The 25,206-nt window shown below is 49.5% G+C and overlaps 1 protein-coding gene across 1 annotated transcript in view; it reads left to right on the forward strand.

Moving 5' to 3' along the window:
• Positions 1–15,780, forward strand: part of PRR5L (proline rich 5 like) — a 60,672-nt gene extending 44,892 nt beyond the window's left edge. The window contains exons 6-9 of the mRNA XM_016206231.2: positions 853–944; positions 3,624–3,764; positions 7,811–7,937; positions 12,464–15,780. Coding sequence (XP_016061717.2) covers positions 853–944; positions 3,624–3,764; positions 7,811–7,937; positions 12,464–12,858 — 755 coding nt within the window. The 3' untranslated portion in view covers positions 12,859–15,780. The remainder of the gene's footprint in view (positions 1–852; positions 945–3,623; positions 3,765–7,810; positions 7,938–12,463) is intronic.
• Positions 15,781–25,206: the final 9,426 nt, after the last annotated feature.

The raw sequence follows: 25,206 nt of genomic DNA on the forward strand, positions 1-25,206 counted from the left end.
TGTTATCTAGGTCATTAATCAGCAGCCACTGTGCAGGCCCCTCTCTGCCAGCGCCTGCCTTTCCTGCAGGTGCAGAGTTCCTCACACAACCTTCCGGTGGCATTGGGTGACCCGGGTACATCTAGCCTGGGGGTGGCACCTGGCCATGCCTCTGGCTTCCTGATCCAAGGGGTGAGAGTAGGCACCACATCAGGATACGGGTCCTGTGTCCTACAGGTGACCACTTCAGAAATGCTGCCCTCCTGGTTACTGCAAAGCAGTGGGTGGAGGTGACAGTTTCTGGGTCCTCTTTCCATCTCCCTCAGCTGTCAGCTCAAATCCAGAATAAAAAGGCCATGGCTTAGTGTTTAAAAAAACAATAACAAAGTGCAGAGCAATATATAACACAGCACATGGTCTGACCAGATTACATTGGTCAAGACCACGGGCTCTGGAATCCCAGCTCTGCCTTCCTGCTGTGACTTTGAGCCAGGTACTTGGCCTCTGTGAGCCTGTCCCATGGGGTAAGAGAGTCTACTTCTGAGATGTCTCATATATAAGTAGCTTAGCACAGTCACTGATAATGTTGTAACCATTCTCATGATAATAACAATTATTATACGATTTTTAAAATTCAGCTCTCTTTTCTGGATTAGGGTTAGAAGGCATATTTGCATATTTCTAGTTGAGTCTTTGCATCCAACCCCACGTTTACCATAGTAACACTTACAGATCAAATGTAGGTAAAGCCTTCTTCCCCTGCGCCCCCCCTTCCCTGCTCCATTCAACGTGGAACTGTCTTCTGGCCTCTCCTGCAAGTAATGACAAAGTTCTTTTCTTTCTTTCCCCTCCCGTCTTCTCGCCCTCGTGTAGGTGAAAATCGCATTGAGGTTCTGGCTGAAGTCTGGGACCACTTCTTCACTGAGACTCTCCCCACCCTGCAGGCCATATTTTACCCAGTTCAGGTCAGTCTCACGGGAACAGCCTCGGCTTGGCCTGTGCCACCTGGAGCCTCCTGTTGAACGAGGTTGCACCAGGAGGTCCGCCTGAGTTGGCTAAAGGACTTTGGAGATCTTTGCAGGGCGCTCTGGTTGTCTTTTTAGCATCTAACCTCAAAGAGGAGACCCCACAAAAGCAGCGATTTGTAGGCCTGTGTAGCTCCATTTCGTGTCCTGCAAAGTGAGGAATTTAGACTGAAAGATGAGAGGTGTCTCTTTCATGTTCTTACTCTGTGACCTCAGCTCATTCTACCACTTGATTACTTTCTGCCCTCCGGCGGGACTGGTCAGTGTCAGGTCACGGTGGACATTCCCCAAGGCAGGTTGACCAAGAGACCGTCCTTTCCAAGACCTATGTCTCTGTCATACACCCACGCTGCCCTGTGCTCGCTGTCCCACTCCTTCCCCTGGGGTTAAGGCTTCCTTCCTCCGTGGGCTTTGGTGACGTGCCGGCGTGGGTGCTGCCATAACACGGCCGTAGCAACGGTAGGCACTGTCTTGTGCCACAGGTAGTGACCTACGTGCTCTGTTGGCTCTGAATGCCGTTTTAAAGGAATCTGGAATTCCTTTAAATATTTGTCAAATATTTAAAAGTTGGGAGGCTATGCCTATGGAGTCCGTTTCCCATTCCGAGCCTGCCCGACTGCTGCAGTAGAAGCCTCCAGCCCGCAGCCCCCTGTCTCCTTCGCTCATTTTCAGCTCATCCTGCTCCCCCATGAGAGGACTGACAGCATTGATGTGGACAGCTCAGCCCCCCTCGTGCCACGAGTGTCTCCCTTCCCTGCAGTGATCACTCCTCGGCCAGCAGTGCGTCTTACGAGGACAGTCCTGGGAGACAGGGTTGACAGATTTAGCCAATGAAAATACAGGATGCTGAGTTAAATCTGGATTTCAGAGCAACGTGAATAATGCAATGTTTGTGACATAGACTAAAAAACTATTCACATTTAACTGGACCTCTTGTGTTTTATTTGGCCACCCCACTGAAGGGGATTTGCAGTCCTGGGTCTCTCTTAGGACCATTCGGGTGTGGGATTCTCAGGGGCAGAAACCTGGATGGGTTTAGAATGGGAGTGTGGGATCTTGGTGGGCGTGGTCCTGGGGTAGTCACCCGAGGACCAAGAGGGGCCCTCTTAGGCTCTGATCCAGGCAGGAGCCCAGTTGTGCCGGTCTGAGGCTGGTACGAGAAACTGCAAGATCTGGAAACAATTGGTTTTGTCCCCTGTTCACCTCCCCCTAATTTCCCAAGTGATGCTGCTGCTGGTCCAGACACCCCACTTTGAGAACCCCTGACTTAGGTTTGCTCACTACTGGTGGTAATACCCCCTGAGGTGCCTGTGAGTCCAGCCAGATGCTTCTCACAACTCCCTGTGTGTAGAGGTGTCTGTGAGACATATTTCCTCACTGGACAGGAGGGTTTTTGAGTGCCTATTGTGTTCAAGGGGGTGGGACTTTGCCTTAGTTTATCCGCCCTGTAAAACGGAAGGGCTTCTGGAGATGAAGTGAGGGCACTGATACCCGTGAGATAAGTAGTCAGTGACAAGTGCTGGGATGTGGTGCAAAAAGTAGAAGCTGTAGGACCTTGGAGAAGAGGGGGGCGGGGGGTGGGGTGCCAGTGGAGGTGGTCGGGGAAGGCAGCCTGGAAGGGGTGGTTGGAGTGAGCCTGTGCGGCCTGGGCGGTGGTGTGTGTGTCTTTTGGGATTGGAGGGTACAGGGATATAGGGATGGCCACACCACTCTTGCCCATGTTTCTGTAAAACCTTGCTAAGGAGTTATAGGAAATGCAGAGCTTTCTTAAGCTTGGTAGCCTTGAAGGCTGTGTCCTGCTCGGTAGGGTACCACGCGAATTATGGCTTTGTCTCTACTGAGAGTAATCGACTTTTGGAGTGTTCTGTGTACCTATGTGCGAAGGAGAGCCTGGAAAACGGGCCCTTCTTTCCCTTGCTGTTTTGGCAAACTTCAGGAGCTCTAATCCAGCTCTACACTGGGTAAATTACTGTCACTCTGGGCGTTAGGATTTTCCACCTGTGAAGTGGGTTTTGTAATAGGACCTGTTTCAAAGGGTGGTCGAGGGCATTAAATGTGTTATTTACATCAAGAATATCTAAATCGTGCCTAGCCCATAGCCAGAGCTTAGTGTCAGCTCTTAGGATTATTAGCGATTATTTTATTTCCTTCCCCCACCCCCCATGGTTGAACAAGTCCCTTTCTTCTACTTTCCCAGTTATTTTTCTTCCTAAGTTACTTGCATTTATATAGTTGTCTAACAGGTCCCCTGTTTGCCTCTGCCTGGCATGTGATTGGCGCTCAGATATTTAACGGTTAGGCTGAGGAAGTGGCCTTGAACACGGGGAGGGGGTTGTGATCTCTTCTTGTTTCTCTCTGACCACTCACGGCACTCGTGACAGCATGGTCCCCATTATATGTGTTTTGTATCACCTTTGGGTTACCGAGGCAGGTCGAGTCACACCTTATCTTAAACAAAGCTTTCACTCTGAAGGATGGGGGCCAAGCCTTCGACCCTCTGATAGCCCCTGGCATTGCAGACACCTTGCCCTATCCCTCCCTGGGTCCTCTGAACCCCATGTGGCTGGTGGTAGATCCAGTGAGCTCTCCCCTCCCGACACGGCCTCTTCTCTCCTCCAGGGCCAGGAGCTGACCATCCGCCAGATCTCCCTGCTGGGCTTCCGTGACCTGGTCCTGCTGAAGGTGAAGCTGGGTGACCTGCTGCTGCTGGCCCCATCCCAGCTGCCCTCGTCCATCGTCCAGATGTTGCTCATCCTGCAGGTAAGGCCCCAGTGGAGATGTGACCCCCAAGGCCAGGGAATGAAAAGAAGGAGAGACTGCCGCTGTGAGACGGGGGGAAGGAACCAAATGACCAGAGCACCTTAGCTCAGCTCAGCTGAGTGTCCTCGAATCGTTCACATTCCTTAGTTCATTTGCTCATTTGCTGTATGACCACTGAGCATCGTTGGGGTCCCTGGCACTGAGCTCTGTGCTGGGACCCCAGTGGGGAGTGAGACGCACAGTCCCGTCCTTCAGGGAGTGAACACCCTTCTCTCTTCTCCTGTCCTGTCAAGAAGTACAGGGTACGAGTAACAGCAGGAACCCACTGCAGCCTAGCTCAAGGCAGACCAGGACTCCCTGGAAAGCTCCCAGGGCAGGTGGGCTTCCTAAAGTTATAGCGACCAGAGGGGAGACCGTGCCAGTCCACAGAGCCACCAGCCTGTCTCCACTTACTGGTCTTTACTTAAATCTGGCCTACCTTGGTTCTCTTTGACACTGCCTCTCCTGGCCTTGTCTGGTTTCTCTTGGACTTGGTCTCTCTCTCTGCAGAATTGCATTCGGTGCTTTGGTTTGCACCTGATCAAATGTGGCATCTCATAGCTCATGTGTTTCCACCCAGAGACAACCCCTGATGGTTGCCTAGTATCTCTTCATTCCAGTTCTAAATCAGTAATAGGAAGGTGAGCTAACATTTACTGGTTCCTGCCAGGCACGGGCCAAAGCTTTAAGCGTGTTGCTTTCTGAATCAAATCATCCAAATGACCATGTGATGAGGTGGGCGCTGTTGTTATTCCCATTTTACAGGTGAGTAAACTGAAACTCAGGAAATTTATGTGCTTGCCGGAGGTCCCTCAGCAAGGTAGTAAGATTAAGAACTATGTACACTCAGGGGAAAGACTTTGATTGGTCCAGCGTGGGCTACACGATTCCCCTCTGTCCAGTCAGCTGTGACCTTGAGTGGGATCAAGGAGTATAAACATGGCCTCAGCAATCCCAGTCCTATGGATGGGAGCATATAATTCTCAAGAAACAGGGCTTGTGGGCTAGGGACACCCCCAAAAGGAGGCTACTATGCATCCTTCATCTCTGTACCAAGTTCAGAACCTGCAGGACCAGCTCTGAGCCCATCCACAGTGAAGACAGTTCATCCTTGGTCAGGCTGGTGGTGGCCCCTGGCTGTCCTCTCGGCAGGGGTGGGACATCAGGCTTGGGGCCCTGATATATTTCTCCCCCTTTGGCTGTCTCTCCCTGTTCTCTAGTCAGACCATCCGTCAGGGCATTCTCCCCCTTTCCTGAAGCAGCGGGGGAGGAGTTGCCTAATAGGATGAGAGTGGGCGTAACTGGCTGGAATGCCAGGTCACATTTTTTTGTGGCAGGGCAGAAGGAAGGGGGCAGAAGAGTGTGTGCAGCTTGTGTCCAAGAAATATAAGTGAGCTTGGATCCCGAGTAAGCAATCTAAACAACGAGCTCTTTGGGATGAGAGGAGATTCTTCTTTTGTTGTTTCGTTTGTTTGGAAGGAAAATGGAGGGGAGGGCTCTCACCTGTGGACAGTAGACCAGGAGGCCTATCTCTGTGGTAATAAAAACACCTACCCCATTCCAACATTCCAGGCCCTGTGTCCAGCAACCCAGCAACCATACAAGAAAGCTGTCAGCATCCCCATGCAGCCCCTAAAGATGGTTAGATGGCTTTCCCAGGAGAACCGTCCTTCATCCACCCTGCCCCCCCATTTGTTCTTAGTGGGCCCTGGTAGTTGGAATAGCTCCCTTCTCTCCCCAGTCCCCACCTTCAGCACTTCCATGAGGTCTGGGGCTGATTTTCCCCTGCATGCCTCTCTTACAGGGAAAAGAGCCGCTTCTCAGGCCTGCTCTCTCCCTTTCCCAGTGCTCTTCCACAATGTCCCTGATCAACCCCCTCCCTTTCCAGAATACACGAGGGGCTCAAGCTTTCCTGCTGTGGGCTGTGCATCCCATCCTCAGGCTGTGTGGGAAGAGGCTGAACTAGAGATTTTGACCAGTGTGGAGGTCTGGTTCCTCCTGACAGGTGCAGAGCATCCTGAGGTCAGCCTAGAACGATGCCTTCGAGGTCCCAGCCAGGCAGCCAGGCAGGGTGAGCGACATGTGCAGTCGCCCGCGGCCCCAAGCTCAACAGGGCCCCTGTGCTTTGTTTAATTCTCTCCCATCGCCATCCTGAAATTCTTAGGAATTTTTGAACAAGGGACCCCACATTTTCATTTTGCACTGGACTTTGCAAATGCGTAGCCAGGCCAGCAGCCAGGCTGAGGTGGGGGGCAGTCCCTTACTCGAGGGCTGTGTACGAGCCAAGTTCTCAGCGGCTACCCTGGGAAAAAACCATCCAGCTCCAGATCATGTGCCTGTTACCCATTCTCTGCCCACCTTTCGCTGCTTCTCCTTTCTCTGTCAACCCTCCTATTTAGGGCTTATGAATTGTAGGAGGGGAAAGCTGGGGGAGAAATATCATGAAGGGGAAAAAATGGAAAGAAAGCTTCCTGGGCTCTGAAACCTCATCCAGGTGGTTTGGGGGCTGAAACTGCTCAGCTTTGGAGGCCTGGGGTGGGACCCCAGGAACGTGAATCAGGCTCCCTCCCCTTCTCCGGCCCTGAGGATTCCCTTCCGTTTGGGCTGATGAGTGTATTCCTCAGAGAAGCACCTCCTTTGCCCCCCTCCCCCAGCATTGCCAGCGTTGCTGTTGCTTGCTTGGGGTGAGCAGACCTGGAGCCAAGGAGGCGGGGAAAACCCTCATGCCTTCTCCCCATCGCCACCTTCAAGCGCCAGGCAGCCTTCATTGGAGCACCGTGGGTCTGAGGCCCACTCACATTTTCTCTGCATTTTCTCCCTTCAGCCCCTTCCCAGACCCGACCTCCAAGTCTTGATGTCTCCTGCACCACAGCCCCTCCTTAGCCCCCTCAGTGTCTCATTAAGCTGCCCCTTCCACCCACCACCCCACCGTCCTGGAGCCAACAAGGAGCCAAGCCAACCTGCTTCCTCGGGAACATCCCTCTCACCTGCTGATCCCCACCTGCAAGGTTGGCCCTCTGGCTTCATAGCCCGGCCGTCTTCCCCTGCAATCCCCCCAAACTCCAGTGCAGTGGAGGGCTCTAACTGTAAAGGAAGGGTGATTTAAATCCATTCCACTTTGAGAATTTGATGGGACAGCCCCCACGATCCTTACCTCTCTGCTCCCCTGCAGCCTCGACATGAGAGCGTGGCTTGGAGACCTTTCCGGGGATCAGTTGAGTCCCCTAGGAGTTTGCTGGTTTTCTGGAAATCCTTGGTTACTTCCTGGCTCCTTTCCGATTTGACCGTTGCGGTCATTGTGTTAGCTGGTGTTTGCTCTGGCCTTGGCTCCGAGGATTCTGGTCCTGCTGGGCTTTTGAACTGACTTTTCATCTTGGTGCTAAACACATCTTGTTCCACAGCGACGCTCCCTTTCTTCTACTGCTCTGGAGTTTTTTCATATTCTGTCCCCCTTTCTTTTCTAGCCTGTTCACAAGTGGAAGCAAGATGTGCTTAGAGCCAGACAGCTTGAGTTCTAGTCCAGGTTTTTGCTGCTTACTGGCTGTGTTTTCCTGGCCAACTTGCTTAAGCTCTCTGGGCCTTAATTTCCTCACCTGCGGAGGCAGAAGATGGGCGTGTCACCTTCCTTGGGTTGTTGGGAGCCTCTGTGCTTTGATACATGTCACGTGCTTCTAGAAAGTGCCTGTGCCGTTTGAAGCTGTCATTGTGCCAGTGGGGGTAGGATTACTATGGTTGGGGCCAATCCTCAGCCCTGGAGGTGGGGTGGGGACAGTCCCACCCACACTGCATTGGTGGGATCTGTGGGGAGAAGTGCCATAGCACCCAACATACACACAGTTCTAATCATGGTGTCCCATGACAAGTGACTCGGGCTTCAGGCCTCTGTTTCCTGTGTTCCAGCCACAAGGACGCTGCTTGCTGGCATCACTGCGTTGGACATAGTAGGAGGGCCAGCTGGCCGTGGTGACTTTGGCTGACCTTTGCCTCTCTCGGATGTTTGTTTCCAGAGTGTTCATGAGCCCACAGGCCCCAGTGAGGGTTATTTGCAGCTGGAGGAACTGGTGAAGCAAGTGATTTCTCCTTTCCTGGGCATCAGCGAGGACCGTGGCCTCTCGGGCCCCACGTACATGCTGGGTAAGGGGCACGGCTCTCGGGCTGCCAGGAGCCTTGATGATAACGCCACCAGCTGTGTATTCTGGGCCCTGGTTATGTGCCAAGACTTTTGCTTCCTATGCAGGCCCATGCAAATGTGTGCATGTTAATCCCTCACGTTCCTGGCTGCCCTGTGTCTCAGTAACCTCCTCCTTGCTCTGGTATTTCCCCCAAGGGACCCTACTGAGCCTCTGCGGTGGTGCTTGTCTGATCTGCATCTTTCATCAGTGGCTTTAATCTTTTTCCTGTGCCTGCCACCTTAATTTTCCCTGCATCTGACACCAGAAGCTGTGCCTTATTGCACCCCCACCACTCCACTGAGTGGAAAAGCCACCCGTGGTGGATTTCCCTTTGAAAGCACCTGGAAGTGTGAAGCCAACCATTTGCATGTGTGGCCAGATGAGATGGAGCTGCTGCTCCCCACACCGTTTCTGTAGGTACCGCCAGGGCCTTCACACCAAGGAGAGGGGCTCCTGGATTTGGGGATCAATACTGTTGGGGCTGTTTTTGGTGTCTGGAAAGTTAGCATTAGCGAGCATCTGGCTCTGTACCAGGCACCCTAGGGAAGCTAGAGCTGAGTCACATTTATTCTTTCTCTTAGTGAGACCTCTGTCTAGATGGGGAAGTAGTTCTGTAATAAGGCTTATCATAAAAGATGTTTCCGTTCCATCTGAAACAAAAGTTCCCCAAATGTAGGAATTTTTTGGATTGTTTTATCTCTAGTAACTGGAATGGTGTCTGATATACAGTAGGTACTCAAAAATGTATGTTAGGTGGATGGCATCTGGACCCTGAGGCCAGGGTGACCAGAAGCCACAGAGAGGTGCAGAGACGAGAAACGATTTCCTGAATTTAGAACCTTTATCCCCTCTCCTTGCTTGAATGGAGTTGGAGCTGCACTCAAAGCGAAAAGGAGGAGCAGCCTCGGATGAGGCTCCTGCCCCTTCCTGGGCCTCTCCACTGCAGAGAAAGGCAGGGCCAGCCGCAGTCTTCTCGGCCCCTTCGTGTTTCTCTGGAGACATCAGCTTAACCACAGCCACCACAGATCGGGGGTGCTGCCCCAGCCTGCCGCCTGTCAGGTCCTCCCCCTCCTCGCTCACTCACTCATTCTACCCAGGAGCTGGAACAAGCCAGAGTAGAAATGACAGCCGAAGGAAGCCTGCCCTCCGACCGTGCCTGGGTGCCATGTCGCCGCCCCTCCCTGGAGCCTGGTTTCCTGCTTGGGCTCAGCCCACTGGCTCACCTCGCCCAGGCCCCCTGAGCCGGGTGGGGGGACCCAGGCAGATGTCAGGATGCCAGCAGGTTGGGCCATGGCAGGGACTCCACCCATCTTCCCTGGGCCTAGAGCCAGGAACAAGGGTAGATTCGAAGTCTGTTCAGTGAGAACTTACTCTAAGAGGCGTACCTTCAGTTTTCCAGCTAAAATAATACATACTTTTGTCAAATTATATATAAAGCAGAGAGGCCTGAGGTTTCATTCTTGGACCAGGGACTGTCCTTGCCTTCTGGGGAGTTGTCTCAGTAGGGGCAGAGAAGGGAGGAAGTGACCCTCTTTAGATTATTTTTTATTATTATTTCAGCAAATGTGCACTAAGACCCTATTCCAGGCACCTTGTGAGATGCTGCAGGTATATCCTTGAACAAAACTGACCCACCCCTGGCCTCTGGTGTGCAAGGTCCTGTGAGGAAGTCAGTGTACAAGTGCTCTGAGCAGAGAAGTACAGGGGCCATGGTTCCCCACCACAGGGGGACTTTGCCGTCACGGGGAAATCAGGGAAGGCTCCCGGGGGGAAGTGATATCTGTAATGGGACTTAGAGGAGGAGTAGGGGTTAGCTGAGTAAACTGGAAAGGCAGACTCTCCCCAAAGCAAAGGGAGGGATCTTCGAGAGGGCTTGGGATGGGGGAATTGGGGGATGGGTGTGCCTTTGAGGACCTGAAGTTGCTTCAGAGTTGCAAAGTGGCTGGTGGCAGGGGAAGCCCAGGATATAGGCTAGGTCCTGGGCACTGCGCTGGGTGGCTGGACACCATGCCACGGAGTAGGCACCATTGTTCCTATTTCACAGGTGAGGGGAGTGAGGATTGAGGTCACTTGGGGGCTTCCAAGTCCCCAAGCTGGTGCGCTTGCCTGGCTTTCCCGCCTGCTCCACCTCATCCCCCCACCCCTGTCAGCTCCTAGGAGGTGACTGTGATTTTACTGGGGGCAGCTGAGGCAGAGGTCCTTACCTATCATCCCGTAGTCCAGGAGGCCTCTGAGACCAGACATTTCCCCTCAGACCTCTGGATACTAAAAATCTGAAATGGCCTCAGTGGTGTCCTTCCTTGCTGGGGACACTCCTTTCCAGATTGAGAGGACTCTCGGGCTCAGTCTTCCCCTCAGCAAAATGGAGACAATGACATTTATCCTGCCCGTGGGAGAGGAGCATTGAGACGACCTGCTGCAGTCGAGACTAAGGAGAGGCGTTGGATGTGAGAAACCCCTGTACCCACAGGAGGGTTTGCCATGGTCCACGGGGGCTGACCAGGAGTGGGGGTCAAGGGCAGCTGGATGGTCATCTGCAAAGCCACCACTTATCAAATGCCCGTTGCATTGCAGGTGCTTGGCATGCGTTCATCTCATCATGGCACAACCTGCTGGGGGTGGGTACTGTGGTTACCTGGGTCTCAGAGTCGTTAAGAAACGTCCCCAGGATCAAGAAGTGGTTTTTCTAGGAAGTTCCTTACATGTTTGATCAGGGATTCACAGGAAGTCTCCCTCTCTCTCCCTCGCCGGCCAGGCCCACGGGCCTGAGGAATACGCCTATTGCCTGGATATTCGAGGCTGGCTGCAGAGAGAAGATAGGAATCCGAGGCCATGATGGGGTGTGTGCGTGTCCCCTCCAAAGCCGTCATTTTTCGAGGGCGGGGGGGTGGTGCAAGGAGGAAGAAAATGAAATCTTAAATAGGTCCATCTGTCAGAAGCCAGGCCCCATTCTACCTTTTTATAGAATTCCCAGTTTCCAAGCTGCTGTCCCGGCTGCTTCCAGGGCCCTCTGAGCAAACACAAAAGCCCTGGCCTCCCACACACCTCCCCCCGTTGTGTTGCGGGGCTGGGGGGGCTTTGCCTCCAGATACTGTAGCCTCTCTTCCTGACAAGTAGGCATTCATGGGCTTTCAGGTGCTGGGGCCTGGGGAGGACGCCCACAATGGGCTTGGTGTGCAGGGGTCACAATGCCCGCATTATGGCCGCCCCGCCGCCCCTCCGGTGGGGCCCTGCCGGTGAGCCACGGAGATCAAAGGCCTGGGAACTGAGTCCCCAACAAAGGGCCAGAGGAGAGGCCTCACCCAGGCTTTCTTCTTTCTGGGGTGTGAAAGGAGCTGCCATCAGGAGCTGCCATCGCTGGCTCCGGTGCAGGGGAATGGATGCCAGAGCTCAGCGGGGGAGAGCCTGGTCCCTGGGGAAGGACAAGAGGCTCCCCCTCCCCCATCCCACATGAAAGGCAGGGGTAGGCCTGGAGGTAGGTGCCAGTAGAGGGGGCAGGACCCAGCCCCTTTCCCTGCTCAGAGGGCACCAGGGCAAGGGAGGGACCAGTGTTTAGGCTCCAGGGGGATGACAGCTTCATCAGTCCCTACATGGGAGGTTTCCTCTGAGTAGCAGGACCCGGCCTTCCCTGGTGTGAAGAAGAAATGTAGGAGAAAGCAAACAGCAGCAGTGTGGGGAGCTGTCAGCTCGGGGCCCGGCGTCAGTTTTAAGGCCTCCCAAGGGGCCCAGCAGGGGCTCACCCACTGGGGATGCAGCTGGCACACTTGTCTGGGGGTTGCCTCTGGAGTCTGGTGGGAGTTTATCGAGCAGACACCGCCCAGGGCACAGTCCAGCAGCCCCTGTGGTCTGGGCTCTGCCCACACCCAGTGTTGGGAACCAAAACATTTTGCCCGGAAAGCAGAAGCAAGAGCTGTAGGCCTCTCTGAGTCATCGCAGGGAAGGCAGGGAGCAGCAGTAAGGAGGGAGGCGGGGCCAGCCGCAGAAGGAGCAGCGCCTTGTAAACTACAAGGGCTGGGCTTCAGCTGTGTGGCCAGGGCCCAGCTTTTGTTCTAGCTCTTTCCTCTTCCTGGTCCTGCATGTAGTAAGTGCTCAGCGAACAGTCCAGCCCCACCTCCCGTCAGGCTGGTTGTAGAGTTGGGGCTGCAACAGGGGCTTTGCAGTTGCTAATCTCAATCTCAGGCGCTCGCTTTTAGCAGCAGCAGGAGAGAAATGAATTATTTTCGAGGGCGTTTTTAAAGGTTGGTTCTTTAACAGGGTCTCTGTTTCTTTGAACTCTCCTGGTGCTTCTGTTTCATAGGGATCGATTTTTGTGATCATAAGAGAAATACACGGTTATTGTAAAAATGGGCCACAGGCTGGCATAGGTTCTTCTGTCTCGGCTGCTCCCTGGCATGTTGTCTCCTGTTCATGCTTCCCTATGGGTTAGGGGCTGTTGACCCCCCACTAACTCCTCCTCAATCACAGCCTGTGCTGGTTTCTCTCTTGCAGCCAGACGCCACTCCCGGGTCCGGCCCAAGGTCACTGTCCTGAACTATGCCTCCCCGATGGCCACCGTCAGCCGGCCACTGAATGAGACGGCCCTGACCCCGCTGACGGAGCAGGAGGGGGAGGCCTACCTCGAGAAGTGCGGGAGCGTCCGGCGGCACACGGTGGCCAACGCCCACTCGGACATCCAGCTGCTGGCCATGGCCACCATGATGCACTCAGGCCTGGGCGAGGAGCCCGGCGGGGAGGACAAGTGCCTGCTCCTGCCACCCAGCTTCTCCCCACCCCACCGCCAGTGCTCCAGCGAGCCCAACATCACCGACAGCCCCGAGGAGCTGGAGGAGGTGGCGGGGGGCAGCCAGGAGGGCTCGGAGCTGAACTGCGCTTCCCTCAGCTGACTGCCCAGCTCTGCCTCGCAACCAGGGTGAGGACGGCTCCATCCTGTGAGTCACCAGCGGGCTCTTCCTTTGGGCAAAGCTGCCTTATGTCTCCTTGGGTACAGGCCTAGTCTGAGTGCCCTGGAGGAGATCCCTGTTGTAAACCTGTCCGTTTTTGTGACTGTGACCACCTCTCCGCAGCCATACAGACCCAGCTGCCTAACGCCGACTTTCTGACTTCCAGCCTTGCCTGCCTGACTCGGATCCTCGTACTGGACAGTCCGATGCTCCCCACGACGGATCCCAGTGCCCTTGGCATGGTGTAGCAGGAGGCTGTCTGAGCCACACATGGAGCCAGCAGGGATGTGCTGGAGTTCCCCTTTAGGTCTGGTGACACAGAGGCTTGTGGGTGGAAGGATCCCTCTCCTCTCTTGCCTTTGTTTGTAGGGAGCGAAAGGACACACAGCCCCTACCAAGCAGGGCTCTGGGAACGTGCCTTCCTTGTTTTAGTTTCAGAATTACTGGGACAGAGTTGCCCCCCTGGGTGGTGAAGGTCTGTCTTCACCTACGTCCGGAGGGCCTCAGGGCTGGATTAAGCCTCAGCCTTTCCCGCTCAGGCTCCCCCCAAGCTGTAGAACTAAGCTCCCGGGTGGAGTAGCTGGTGCCTTCATCCCTCTTTTCCTTCAGAAACTGACCGTTTTCCTGTTGGGGGTGAAGGGCTGGCGGATGCCAGCCAACTAGTTTTATTCCTGGATTTCACTTGAATTTTCAAAATGTGCATCATTTCAAAAAAATTGTTTGCAAATATTTGCACCTAGGATCTTGCTTTGCTCCTTTCCAACGGGGTCTGTCTTCAAGCTAAGAAACAAGCAAACCCCCCGGGGAAAGGAGCCTGAAAGTGGTTTGGGGTGAAAGTGATCGTGGTGGGCAGGTCTCTCGGGCTGCAGAACTCTGGAAGCAGCTGGATTTGCAGCCAGAATGGCCTGTGTTTGTGATTGTCATGGCTCGTAGGAGAAGCTGCAGCGAGGTAGGGCGACGGCTAGCCTTGCGCACAGAGGGTTGCAGCCAGGGGAACGTCTCAGTGCTTTCCAGTGGGGAAGCGGGGCAGGCGTAGGTAGGACCTTTTGGAGAGATGTTCGTTCCCTGTGATTAAAGAAGTACCCAGAACTGCTGGAATTTCTAACACGTGAGGTCTCCAGATGCTCTTGGGGCAGCAGGCTCTGTACCATGCTGTCTCCTTAACGCTGCTCCCTCCAGGTCTGGGCTTTTTATACACCTCGAACCTCTTATTTTCTCTTTGTATTTGCCTGTTGGCCCCACTCATAACAGCTCTAGAAGAAAAGAGAAGGCTCCCCTGGATCCTTCTGGCACCTCCTAGGTATCCTGTTAGGCTTGGAAACGTTAATAAAATCTCAGAGACGGGGGCCAGCTTGGCTTCAAATGTGGCAGGAGGAGGCTGGGAGAGGACGAGTGAGGTGTCAGCTGCCAGCCGCCGAAGGGCCTCCTAAGATCCTCTGAGCCTTGACAGCGTTTCCCTTCCAGGCAAAGATCTGAAATACGACCAGAGCGGTGCTTTTGATGGCTTGTAATTTGGAAATCGTGTTTAACAAGTTGTTTCATGTTCATCCTTCTACGAGAGTGATAGAAGAGCAATGTCCAAAGGAGATCTGAGAATTTCAAACACAAACAAATAATAATCTTGGTATGTGTGTTGGATAAAGTCCACAAATTGACGAACATGCATTAGCAGATGGAACATCAGTAGGTAATAGCACGATGATTTATTTAACTGATGGCTCTGGTCCTTTAGTAGGCTGAGCACTCGGGACTGGTATTTATTGATGCAGGCAAAGTAATTAATCATGCTTGGTTTTTTGTTTCTTTTTAGTTTACAATGTTAGCAATACATATGTTTTGAAATGCTTTTTCCATATAGTGAGCGGCCCCGATGTGGATAGCCGTCATCAGTTAAATACATGAGCTCCTAGGTGGAGAAGGGGAGTGTCAGCCCAGACCAGTGGACTCGGTGTTGCTGATGACTGTTAGCCAGTTTACAGCATCACCTGTGATGTACACACCGGGTGTTTGTGCAGTAAATATTTCAGACTGTACCCATAACAATGTTATTGGTGTCCATGGGCATTCCAGCCATCGGAGCCGGTGCAGGAGGCCAGCTGTCGTGTTTTAACCACTGTTGCTCCCCTTTGTGAGATGAAGGTTCATTCTTGTTTGAGCTCGGATCTTCCTGTGGCTAAGGTTTAAGGACATGAAGCGATCGCTCTAAACTCCGAGTGCCTCACAAACCCCAAACCTCTCATGCTGTCTGTGTCCAAAACGGATTCAATAAATACCATTTTGCACACGTTACCTACCCTGTTGCCACGTGGTGGTGCCTTGATTGAATCTGCCCGCGCAGCAGACCACTGGGCGTCCTGCCCTCGCCCTCTGTCCCCGCTTTCCCTGCCTCCGTGTCCCTTTTCCTGCAGCCTCCCTGTGGGAGCGGCGGCAGACTTCCCTCGGCCAGTCTCCTTGGGCTTTGCCTGCCAGCCGTGTCTGGCTTGGCAAGTCGTCTCCTGGAGGAACGGCCTGTCTGCGGAGCTCGGGAAACACCGAACAGAGTCCGAGAGGGCAAACGACTTCTCGAGCCAGCTTGGTCTCTTCCACCGCGTCTGAGCTAGAGGGGCCGCGTCCCCCTCACTCGTGGACGTCTCGGGTGTTCCCCTCGGGCTCTGTTGGGTGAAAGGAATTTATACTATTTTACTGTCGGCCTAAGTTTTCCTAGGAGGCCTGGGGCAGGAGGAGCCCGAGACCCCTGAAGGCTTAGTAAGAGCATTTAAAGAGGTGCGACCTGAGCTGATTGAAGGGCCTGGAGGATGTGAAGGGGGCGTGTGGACGTTTTTGTTGAGCCTTCCGAGGCTGTAACTGGGGACAGCGGCTGCTGAGCACTGTGCTCTGTAGGTTTCTTGTCGGTGCACCACGGCACTCCCTCGCCCAGCCGCCCGTCGCGTATTTGGGCAGCTGCCACTATGCGGAGGCACTTTCCTTGGTGCTGGAGATACAGTGCTAGACGGAACCGAGGTGCCTGTTTTTTTTGAGGCTACAATCTTATCAGGTCAACACAGGAATTTCAAATAATGTGAACAACAGATGAAATAAAATGGCCAAAGGCAGTGGCTAGAGGGTGACCTTGGGTGAGGTGGCTCAAGAAAGTCTCTCTGACGGGGACTTGAGCTGAGGCCCGAGGGGGAAGGGGCCAGCCTTACAATGTGTTTTCAATGACCACAGACTGGTGGCTCAAAGCAGCATGCACTTGTTAGCAGTGCTGTGGGCTAGAAGCCTGACATGGGTCTCCCTGGGCTAAGACCGCGGTGCTGGCAGGGCCGTGCTCCTTTCTGGAGCCTCCAAGGAGAATCTACTGCCTGGCTCTGCGAGCTGCCAGAGGCTGCCATGCGCCTTGGCTCCTGGCCCTCTTTCTCCAGCTCCAAGCCAGCAACGGTGGGTCAAATCCCTCTCATCCCATCACACGGACCTACGTCCTGCCTCCCTCTTCCACCTTTCGGGACCCCTGTAGTTCTGTTGGGCCCATCTGGATAATTCAGGATAATCTTCATCTCAAGATTTCTGTGGGCACTGCCTCTGCTGCCCCCTCTGCTGCTGTCTCTCTCAGTAAGAAAAAGGCTGGCCAGGGTGTGCTGGAGCCCTCTGGAGGCTGAGACTGCGCTGGGCAGGTGGGTGCTGGTCTCAGTGTCCAGGGCACACTGGCTGGCCTGTCCTAGAGGCCTTGGACTCCAGCAATGACCATGATTCTGGAGTCCCTTGCTCAAATCTCTCTCTTCTCTTCCCATATGCCTGTCAGGCCCTCATCACCCCCGTCAGGCCGTCATCACCCCGTCAGGCCCTCATCACCCCCGTCAGGCCCTCATCACCCCGTCAGGCCCTCATCACCCCGTCAGGCCCTCATCACCCCGTCAGGCCCTCATCACCCCGTCAGGCCCTCATCGCCCCCAGTCAGGTCCTCATCACCCTGTGTGGACCTCATCGCCCCATCTACAACTTGGTACCAATTTGCCTGCAGACTTCATCTCTCCCTGGGGATGTCCCCAACTGATTTTTCTAAAGTGCAATTCCTACTTAAAACTTCTTCCTGGCTTCCATTAAAATCCACATACCTGAACTTGTCTTACACAGTTGCCTAGGTCTTCACTCTACCTTCAGAAGTATGCCTTTCTCACCAAGTCACTCATTAAGTTGGTTCTTAATTTCTTTGACCTTTTGGCCTACGTTTGATGACCTTTGAGAAGAATCCTAAGCAATGTAAATAACTTGAATCTTAGTAGGCTCCTGAATTCTTTCATATTTACAGGACCACATAACATTTAAGAAGTACCTAAACTTCTGTCTTATATCAGTTAAATATAGCAGATAGTTTTGTCTGGGGTCCAACTTATGAGGTCATTCCATTCTCTGTGGACTGATTAGGATCAGGTCAGTTGCCTGTCAACCAAAACTTCTCCTGCCCATTCTAAGGTAGTTTGGAGACGGGCTCAATGAATGGAAATAGCATAAGGCTTCTGGTTCTGGCCATAGGGGAATGGCTTGTCTCAGATTAATCTTCCTGCCAAAATAATTCTAAAAGCTGGACAATATATATAAAGCAATCGTTTGAAGGAATTGGAGAGCACCCAGTGCAGGCAGGATTTGAGAGGCTATGACCCCTAAGAGAAGGGAAATGTATTAGGCAATCTTCACATTCACCCTGGTTTTTCCTAAGGGCATTTTGCCAAATCGCTGGTGGGGGTGGGTGGTGGGAAGAATGGTGATAGCAGTAGCAGCAGTCTGACTGGGCTGAGATCAGAATTTAAGGCGGCCAGAGTTACTGGGACTTGGAGGAGGAAGGCTGGAGAGGACTTCATGAGACAGCTACTCTTCAAGCTTTTGGCTGACTCCTAAGCTGAGCATGCAGTGAGAACTCCAGGAAACCCAGCAGAGAACAGCAGCTGGGAAGCTAAAGAGCTGAACAGATGTGAGCTGTTGCACAACAGTGAGGAGACAGAGGTTCAAGTCCCACTGAGGTAGAGGGGCTTTGACAAATATCCTGGGCTTTTGGATTAAGACGCCAGAAAGGCCACACTCTAGGAGTCAAAGTCATGCTCAATAGGAAGATGGTAGACACAACTATATCTGTAATTACATTAAATGTAAATGGACTAAACATTCCAACGAAGACAAAATAGTCAAACCAGATTAAAAGTTAACAATATGCCATTTATAAGAGACTTTAAATGTTGGGACACAGAAAGGTTGAAAATAAAAAGATGGAAAAAGATACATACCATGTAAATGCTAGCAAAAGAAATTTGGTGTTGCTAATTTACAGTCATGCAAATTTCATTATGATAAAGGTGGATTCAAAAGAAAGATATAAATTTACAATACATAAATTATCACTTATTGGTCATCAATTATATGCCAAACATCACCCTAAGCATTTCACATTCATTGTTTTGTGTAATCCTCTGAGCAGTTTTATGAAGTAAATGTCATCCTCTCCATTAGATGAGGAAATTGAAGCTCTGAGAGACTGAGCAATTCGACTAAGGTCAACACAACTAGAAAATAATAGAGACAAGATTCAAACCTAGTTCTGTCTGACCTCTTGCCAAAGAGCTTCTAAACACTGCTCTGCTCTCTAAGCACCATGCTGCCAGTTGGAGAGGACCCCTGAGGGCCCAGGAGAGGACATTCTGTGGGGAGTCCTGGGACTCTGGACTGGAAACCCTGCAAGAACTAAGATTGTTTGACTCTTTTGCACATGCATGCACATTACACACACACATACACACCCACACCTGTGTGAATGCTTTGCCCTTCCATACACATGATCCCCAAAAGGTGCAGAGACCTTCCAGGATGGACTATTGAAACCTGACTTTGAATTTCTTAGTCCAAGTTCTCAAGAATCTGGTCTGGTTCAAGAATCATGTATTTGTCCCTGATTCAGTCAATCAGCTGAACTCCACAGAGAAACCAGGGCTAATAAATTTTAGATGCTGTTACCAATAACTTAAAAATTGGTAAATTTTATCAACAAAGTGAGTTTTTAAAAATTAAGTCAATGTAATACAAAAGACATGTTTGTGGTTTAATAAAAACAGAAAAATGCAGAAGTACAAAGAAGAAAATAAGTCTCTGTTATTTCACTTAGAGATTAACACTGAAAGATTACTGTACAAAAATTACTAAATTTTACTTTTACTTTGAGTAGAAGAAACAACTGAAATGAGGAAGTTGCTGAACTTAGTTTCTTTATTCACAACAGAGCTATTCATCTCCAAACGACATCTCTAAAGACAAAATAAGTTAGGAAAAAATATTGAGGTTGGCTTTTCTATTTAAATATGTGTTTCTTGACGGTCAGAGTTTAATTTCCCCACGTGGACAACTGTTTCATAAAAATCAGGGGATATTTCTGATGTTTAAACAAAGTGCCAGAATTTTTAGAGTAAAAACAAAAGAACAAAGTTGAAAATTTTAGCAAACTTTTAGATAAACTTCAAAGAGAAATTACTAGGGAGTAAATGACTAGTTTGTAAGCCAAATAACTACAGAAATGACAGATCACCTATTTAAAAAGCAGGAAGAAGTGATTGTATCTAGTGTCTAAAATAAATCCAAGGAGGCTGTACATGAATTCTGAGTATCAGTCAGTTTTCTCCTCCCTCTGAATTAATTGGTTCTTGGTTTTGAATGTATCTGCTGCAGCCTAAATGTTCTCACTCAGAGGTATAAAGTAGACACACTCCATGTTCATCTTTCACTCACTGCAAAGGAGAATTATTTAACACTTGGAAATAAGGCAAAAAGTTAGGCTGATGTCCTTTCAAAGTCATACTGAAGGATTATTTAATTTTCTAGGGAAATGTACCTGTGTTTGATTTTGCTATTTATTATTTGAGTATAGCCTAGACACTGTGAAGTTACATGTTTATATTTTTCTACCTGGTAGGAAGGATAACCTCAAAGGTTATAATTTTATTTAAGCCTGCAGGACATTAACCAGTTTCTTCTGTAACCTACCAATCATAGTCTAACACTCTTTTTAGTTTTGAAGATGCTTTCCCTGGTGGATCACATAAACTCTTTTTCCTTTAAGTGCTCCTGGAATGAGCTTTACCATCTAATGGCTCCATCGTAAATTAACAAGATGAACAAAACCTGTGACATATGTTCATTCTATCAAACGAGAAGCGTGATTTTAACATTTTAACAATTATACTTTGACTTAGTTGACAGACCTCGGATGGTACTTTCTCTCCGTCTTCTGTGGCTGTGTGTGTTACGTGCTGTTGGGTCGGCTCTGACTCTTGGCGACTCTATGAATGAGTGACGTCCACAATGTCCTGTCCTCAACAGCCCCGCTCGGCTCCTGTAGACTCACGCCTATGGCTTCTTTTATGGAGTCAATCCATCCCATATTCTGCCTTCCTCTTTTCCTTCTGCCTCCTATTTTTCCAGCATTTTTGTCTTTTCCAAAAAACCTCCCTTCTCATCATGTACCAGAAGTAGGGCAGCTTCAGTCCTGATTACTTCCTCTATTTTGCAGAAGAGTCACCTGGGATGCTAATTTAGTGTGCAGATTCCTCAGCTGCCCCCCAGGAAGGCTGACTCTGGGAGTTTGGCACCAGGCCTCCTAATATGCATTTCAATATGCACCCCAGGAGATCCTGAGGCTTTGGTCCCAGAGAAAGATCCTGCAGATGCCTTGAGAAAGCCCCTCAGTGAACTGCCTGGTGGTGGTGGTCCTAATGCCCGCTTGGTTCTCGCTGTTCAGCATGGTCAGGGATGGATGGGTTAAACGTTGATGCCTTGGGATGGACTACAGCCCAACAGTCCATTTTCCTAAACTTCAATTTGGCGATGGCAGCTGATCTCAGATGTTCATCACCCATGGGCTGTATCAGAACGGGGGTAGGAGAGAGAAGACAACCAGGAATCTGTGTATACAGGTCTAAATTGCTGATATTCAACTCTTTCTGACTTTACAAAAATGGTGGTTTTATGTGGGGGTTGACCTAGGAATTCCTCAGGTGTTTCTAATTTGAAGCTAATTTGGCAACCAACTTGTGAATATGACAGTTGGGACATGGAATTTCCAATATCTGGGAAAAGTGTTTTGTAGCTTTCATCAGACTTAAAGGCAATAAATGAACGAATGAATGAATAACTAAATAAGGATGTTCTTCCCGGAAAAATGTATAAAGTAGAGCTTTTTGCATACAACCTCTGGGAGCTTTATGGACTCAACAGGCTGAAGACTCCGCATTAACTCTGTTTTACAACTTTCTTTCAGAAGGCTGCATCCTCTAGGGGTGGAGCTTTGCTGCCCCCTGCTGCCCCCTGGTTCTCAAAGGGCTGGCTCTGTTCAGGCCTGGGTTCTAGTGTGGAGTTTTGTAGGAGCTAGAACCGGCTATCATCTCAGGTCGACTGACAGAGTGGCCCCGCTCTGGGCAGACGTACTGTTTTATAACTCACACACAATATTGAACTACTGTTAGTACAGGGTGTGGGGAAAAAAAGCAAAAAACAGTGACATCTATGCCTTACAACCTAAAACTTACATGACAAATAAACTATCAGGAACTGGTCGGCTTCAGCCAGTAGTCGTACTAAATTTTATTATTAAACATTTGAATGTGTTCTTTGTGCCAGGTACTGCGCTAAGTGCAGAGTTTCAGCAGTGAACAGTGTCTCTGTCCTTCAGTTTCTTATTTATCATTTATCCCAACATTCTCCTGAGGCCTAGAGTAAAAAACTGTTCTTCTGAGCTTCTAGGACCACTGGTGCTTTAGCTGCCACGGAAAATCTACTTAGAACTTTGGGATAAATGCAGTTGGTCAGCAGAGGCAGGGAAACTCTCAGGAGTTTCTCCTTTTCAGAGAACATGGCTGGGAAGTGGCATCCCAGCTGTGCCTTCATGATGTTCTGGGAGCCAAACTGCCCCCAATATTCAGAGCCTCAAGCTTAGAGAGGGCAGAACGCCTCCTTCCCTTTTGTTCTGAAGGCCAGGCTAGTGACCTGCTGAGAAAGACTTTTGAGAGAGAAAAAGCAGCAACACCCCATCTGCTCATTCCACGAAGTGTTTCCCCCCTCTGGAGTTATTTTTCAGTATTTTATAATAACAGCCTAAATTTTCAGGGAGGAGTAAGCTTTAAAACATTAAAGGCTTAGGTGACATTTAGTGAAAACAACTAGGAATGGGCTGCTAACAGTGAAGGCTGTGAGCCAGCATTACAATCTGCAGACCCATCTCATGGATTTCATCAGGTCATTTTTCCGGATACTGGGAACCGGGAGGCGCCAACTGCATTCTACGGTGGCAACGACAGCAACTGTGAAACTAACTACGACTCATCATGTGAACCTGAGAATTAAAAATAAAGGTTTTTCAAAAGAAAAATACAAAATGACTATTTTCCCTTTTTCATTTCCTTAAGGCACTGCCCTGCTTAGGAACTAGGCGTCACCAAAACACCTAATATATAGAAAACGAATTAGAGGCAAGCCAAGTAGAATTAGAGGCAAGCCAAGAAAAAGAGCAACAGCAGTAAATGAATAAAGGAAAAAGTACTTCAGAGTCCTAGGTTTGAAAGACCTCTCAAATAATTTAAAATGTTCTGGTCACCAGAGACTTTGAGGATTCTCTGGATAAAGGAATGACAAGCAGTTGCTCCTTCCTAAGGAGAATGCACCCTAATTACACGCATCAGTCACAAACATGCTCTTAGTTTATCTAAGACTTACTGGCATAAACAGCAATGGAGGCCCATTTGATAACTTTATACCTGCTAATCGTCCAACATCTCATTTTTCATTCTATTTCACTTTTCTATTTTTACTCCCCAAAATAAAAGTTGAATCATATTATAGCAGCGGTTTTCCAAACTTTTTCATCTCATGACACACATAAACTAATTACTAAAATTCTGCACACCAAAAAATATATCTTTTGCCAATCGGACACACACACAAAAATATATAATTCTGCTTCATTTACATCTGATGGCTATTGTGTTGGCTGTTGTCATGTTTTTATTTGACAATCTAAGGGAAAAGAGGTCAGTGCCCTGACTCAATAGTCAGGCATTGCACATTTTAAAAATTCTTGTGGCACATGGCTGAGAATCACTGTTTTTCGATATAGCCAGAAACTGTCATTGCTGCAACAGCTGAAGGACAGTAAAAAACTACTCAACTACAAATCAATATCCTGACTTGTTTTCCAAGGGCAAAATGTATGTCTTGAGGCAAGTTTCATCCAAATTGGGTCAGGTATGTCTGGGAAACAAGGAAACAATTTATTTTCAATTTGTCAATGTCCAAGAATGATGTCAAATGATAAACATGTTAAAAGGTTGGTAAAACATAAGCCTGAACACTTGTAGGCCAGCTGAGTGAGACTAGCCTGTTTGGGGGGGAAGAAAGGAGATTTGAGAAACAGACAAGCTTTTCAGGAAAGACTCCATTCTGAGTTGAAGTCTTAACAAATGTTTCTATTCGGAATGACAGTCTTACCGCTACTTTCATTCCTTATTCACAATGAATGACTAGTATAAAATAAGTGGCTGGTTTATTACAAAATGCCAAATGTTGGGGGTTAAAAAAATTGCTTGTTAAAATTAAGATGAGACCCAGCTGACAGAAAGTAAAGTATTATGTCAACAAAAAATAAGCTAACGTAATTTTCCACCAGCAAAATCCTTTCATGAGTATTGTTGACATGCTGCTAGTTAGAACTTAATTTCCTAAAGCAGAATTTTATGGTTGGAGTGGACCATAGAAACGTCTAATCCAACTCCTTATTTTACAGATAGGAAGCCTGGGGCTAGAAATTGAAGGTAGATAAAAACTGTTACTGTTTGGATTAAGATTCCTGAGTAGGAAAAAAACACAAACTAACCAAAGCAGGAAATGACTCCTCAGTACCTAATGCACAGCCATGCTTTTAATAGAAATTTGACTAGACCAGGAAGCTTTTAAATGTCAATTCCTTTTTTGGTGAGGTTGAATGTTTTGTGGCAACAATTTTTTTCTCTGATAAAAGTACATTTATTATAGAAAATGCAAAACATACAAGAAAGGCCAAAGAGAGTAAGTCATAAAAAATAGTTTAGTATATTTCCCTCAGACTCTTTTCTAGGCAACAAAAATAACTACCATTTACTTTGTAAATGGAAAGCGACGATTATTTCTTCTTGGACAAACAATCACAGGAACAGCAGGGGTACAGGGCTCCCTACCTAGTGGGTGCTGCTGCAATGATTCTCAGGAGCCATTTGGAAAGCATGGTAGCTAAGGGACACACACTGCCCGCTAGTCCATCAGGTGGTGCTGACCATGGCACTGGGAAACGGCATGACCTGGATTTTCACTTTAAAACATAAACCCACCACAGCAGGAACCTAAACATGGGGTGGGGGGGAGGGGAGAGATAAGTAAGGGTCAAGGTCGAAGTGCACTTTCCAGGCTGCGTCTGCCTGGAACTAAACTCTTCTTCTCCATAGTCTCTTTGCTTCCTCTTGAAATTAAGGCTGATTTTTTTTTCTTTCTAATTTTTATGAATTAAATTTATTGGGGTGGCATTTGTTAATAAGATTACATAGGTTTCAAGTGTAGATTTCTGATAAGGGATCTGTATATTGCACTGTGTGCTCACCACCCAAACTTAAATCATCTTCCATCACCATGTATTTGGCCCCCTTTGCTCCCTCACCCCCTTCCCTAGGTAACCACCCTACTGTTGTGTCTATGAGTTTGTTTTATGTCCCACACAGGAATGAAATCATATGGTTCTTAACTTTTTCTAAGGCTGGTCTTTAACACTGGTTAGGAGGCTCTGATTTGGCTTCTCTGGAGATACAGTACCATCTCTCACGACCACACAACTTTAAACAGCCTGTGTAAACAGCACAGTGTATGGGTCCTCTTAGGGTCTTTTTAAAAATTTTTTATTATGCACTACGTAATACACTGCATCACCTTCTAGCAGGGGTAGATGAGCATAACCGAGTTATTCTCATCCATCAGGAAAATGTTTCCTTACTCAATGTTCTCTAAATCTTTGACACATAGCAACAATTAACTTCAGAGACACACCTATCTCTTTTATTAACTTCAGAGACACGCCTCTCTCTTTCTGACAAAGTCCACTGATGGAATAACAGGCAACCCTTTCCCCTTGCCCATCAGTGAGCCTGTGGATGCACAGTGGCAACTCCGGGCATGGGAAAGCCTGTGCCCTGACAGCGATCCCAGGGAGAATCTCAAGTCAAACTGTGGCAAGGTTACCAAGGCCTTAGATTCTTGATAAGA

The sequence above is a fragment of the Miniopterus natalensis genome, chromosome 11, assembly GCF_054644295.1.
Source record: "Miniopterus natalensis isolate mMinNat1 chromosome 11, mMinNat1.hap1, whole genome shotgun sequence".
NCBI lineage: Eukaryota > Metazoa > Chordata > Mammalia > Chiroptera > Miniopteridae > Miniopterus > Miniopterus natalensis.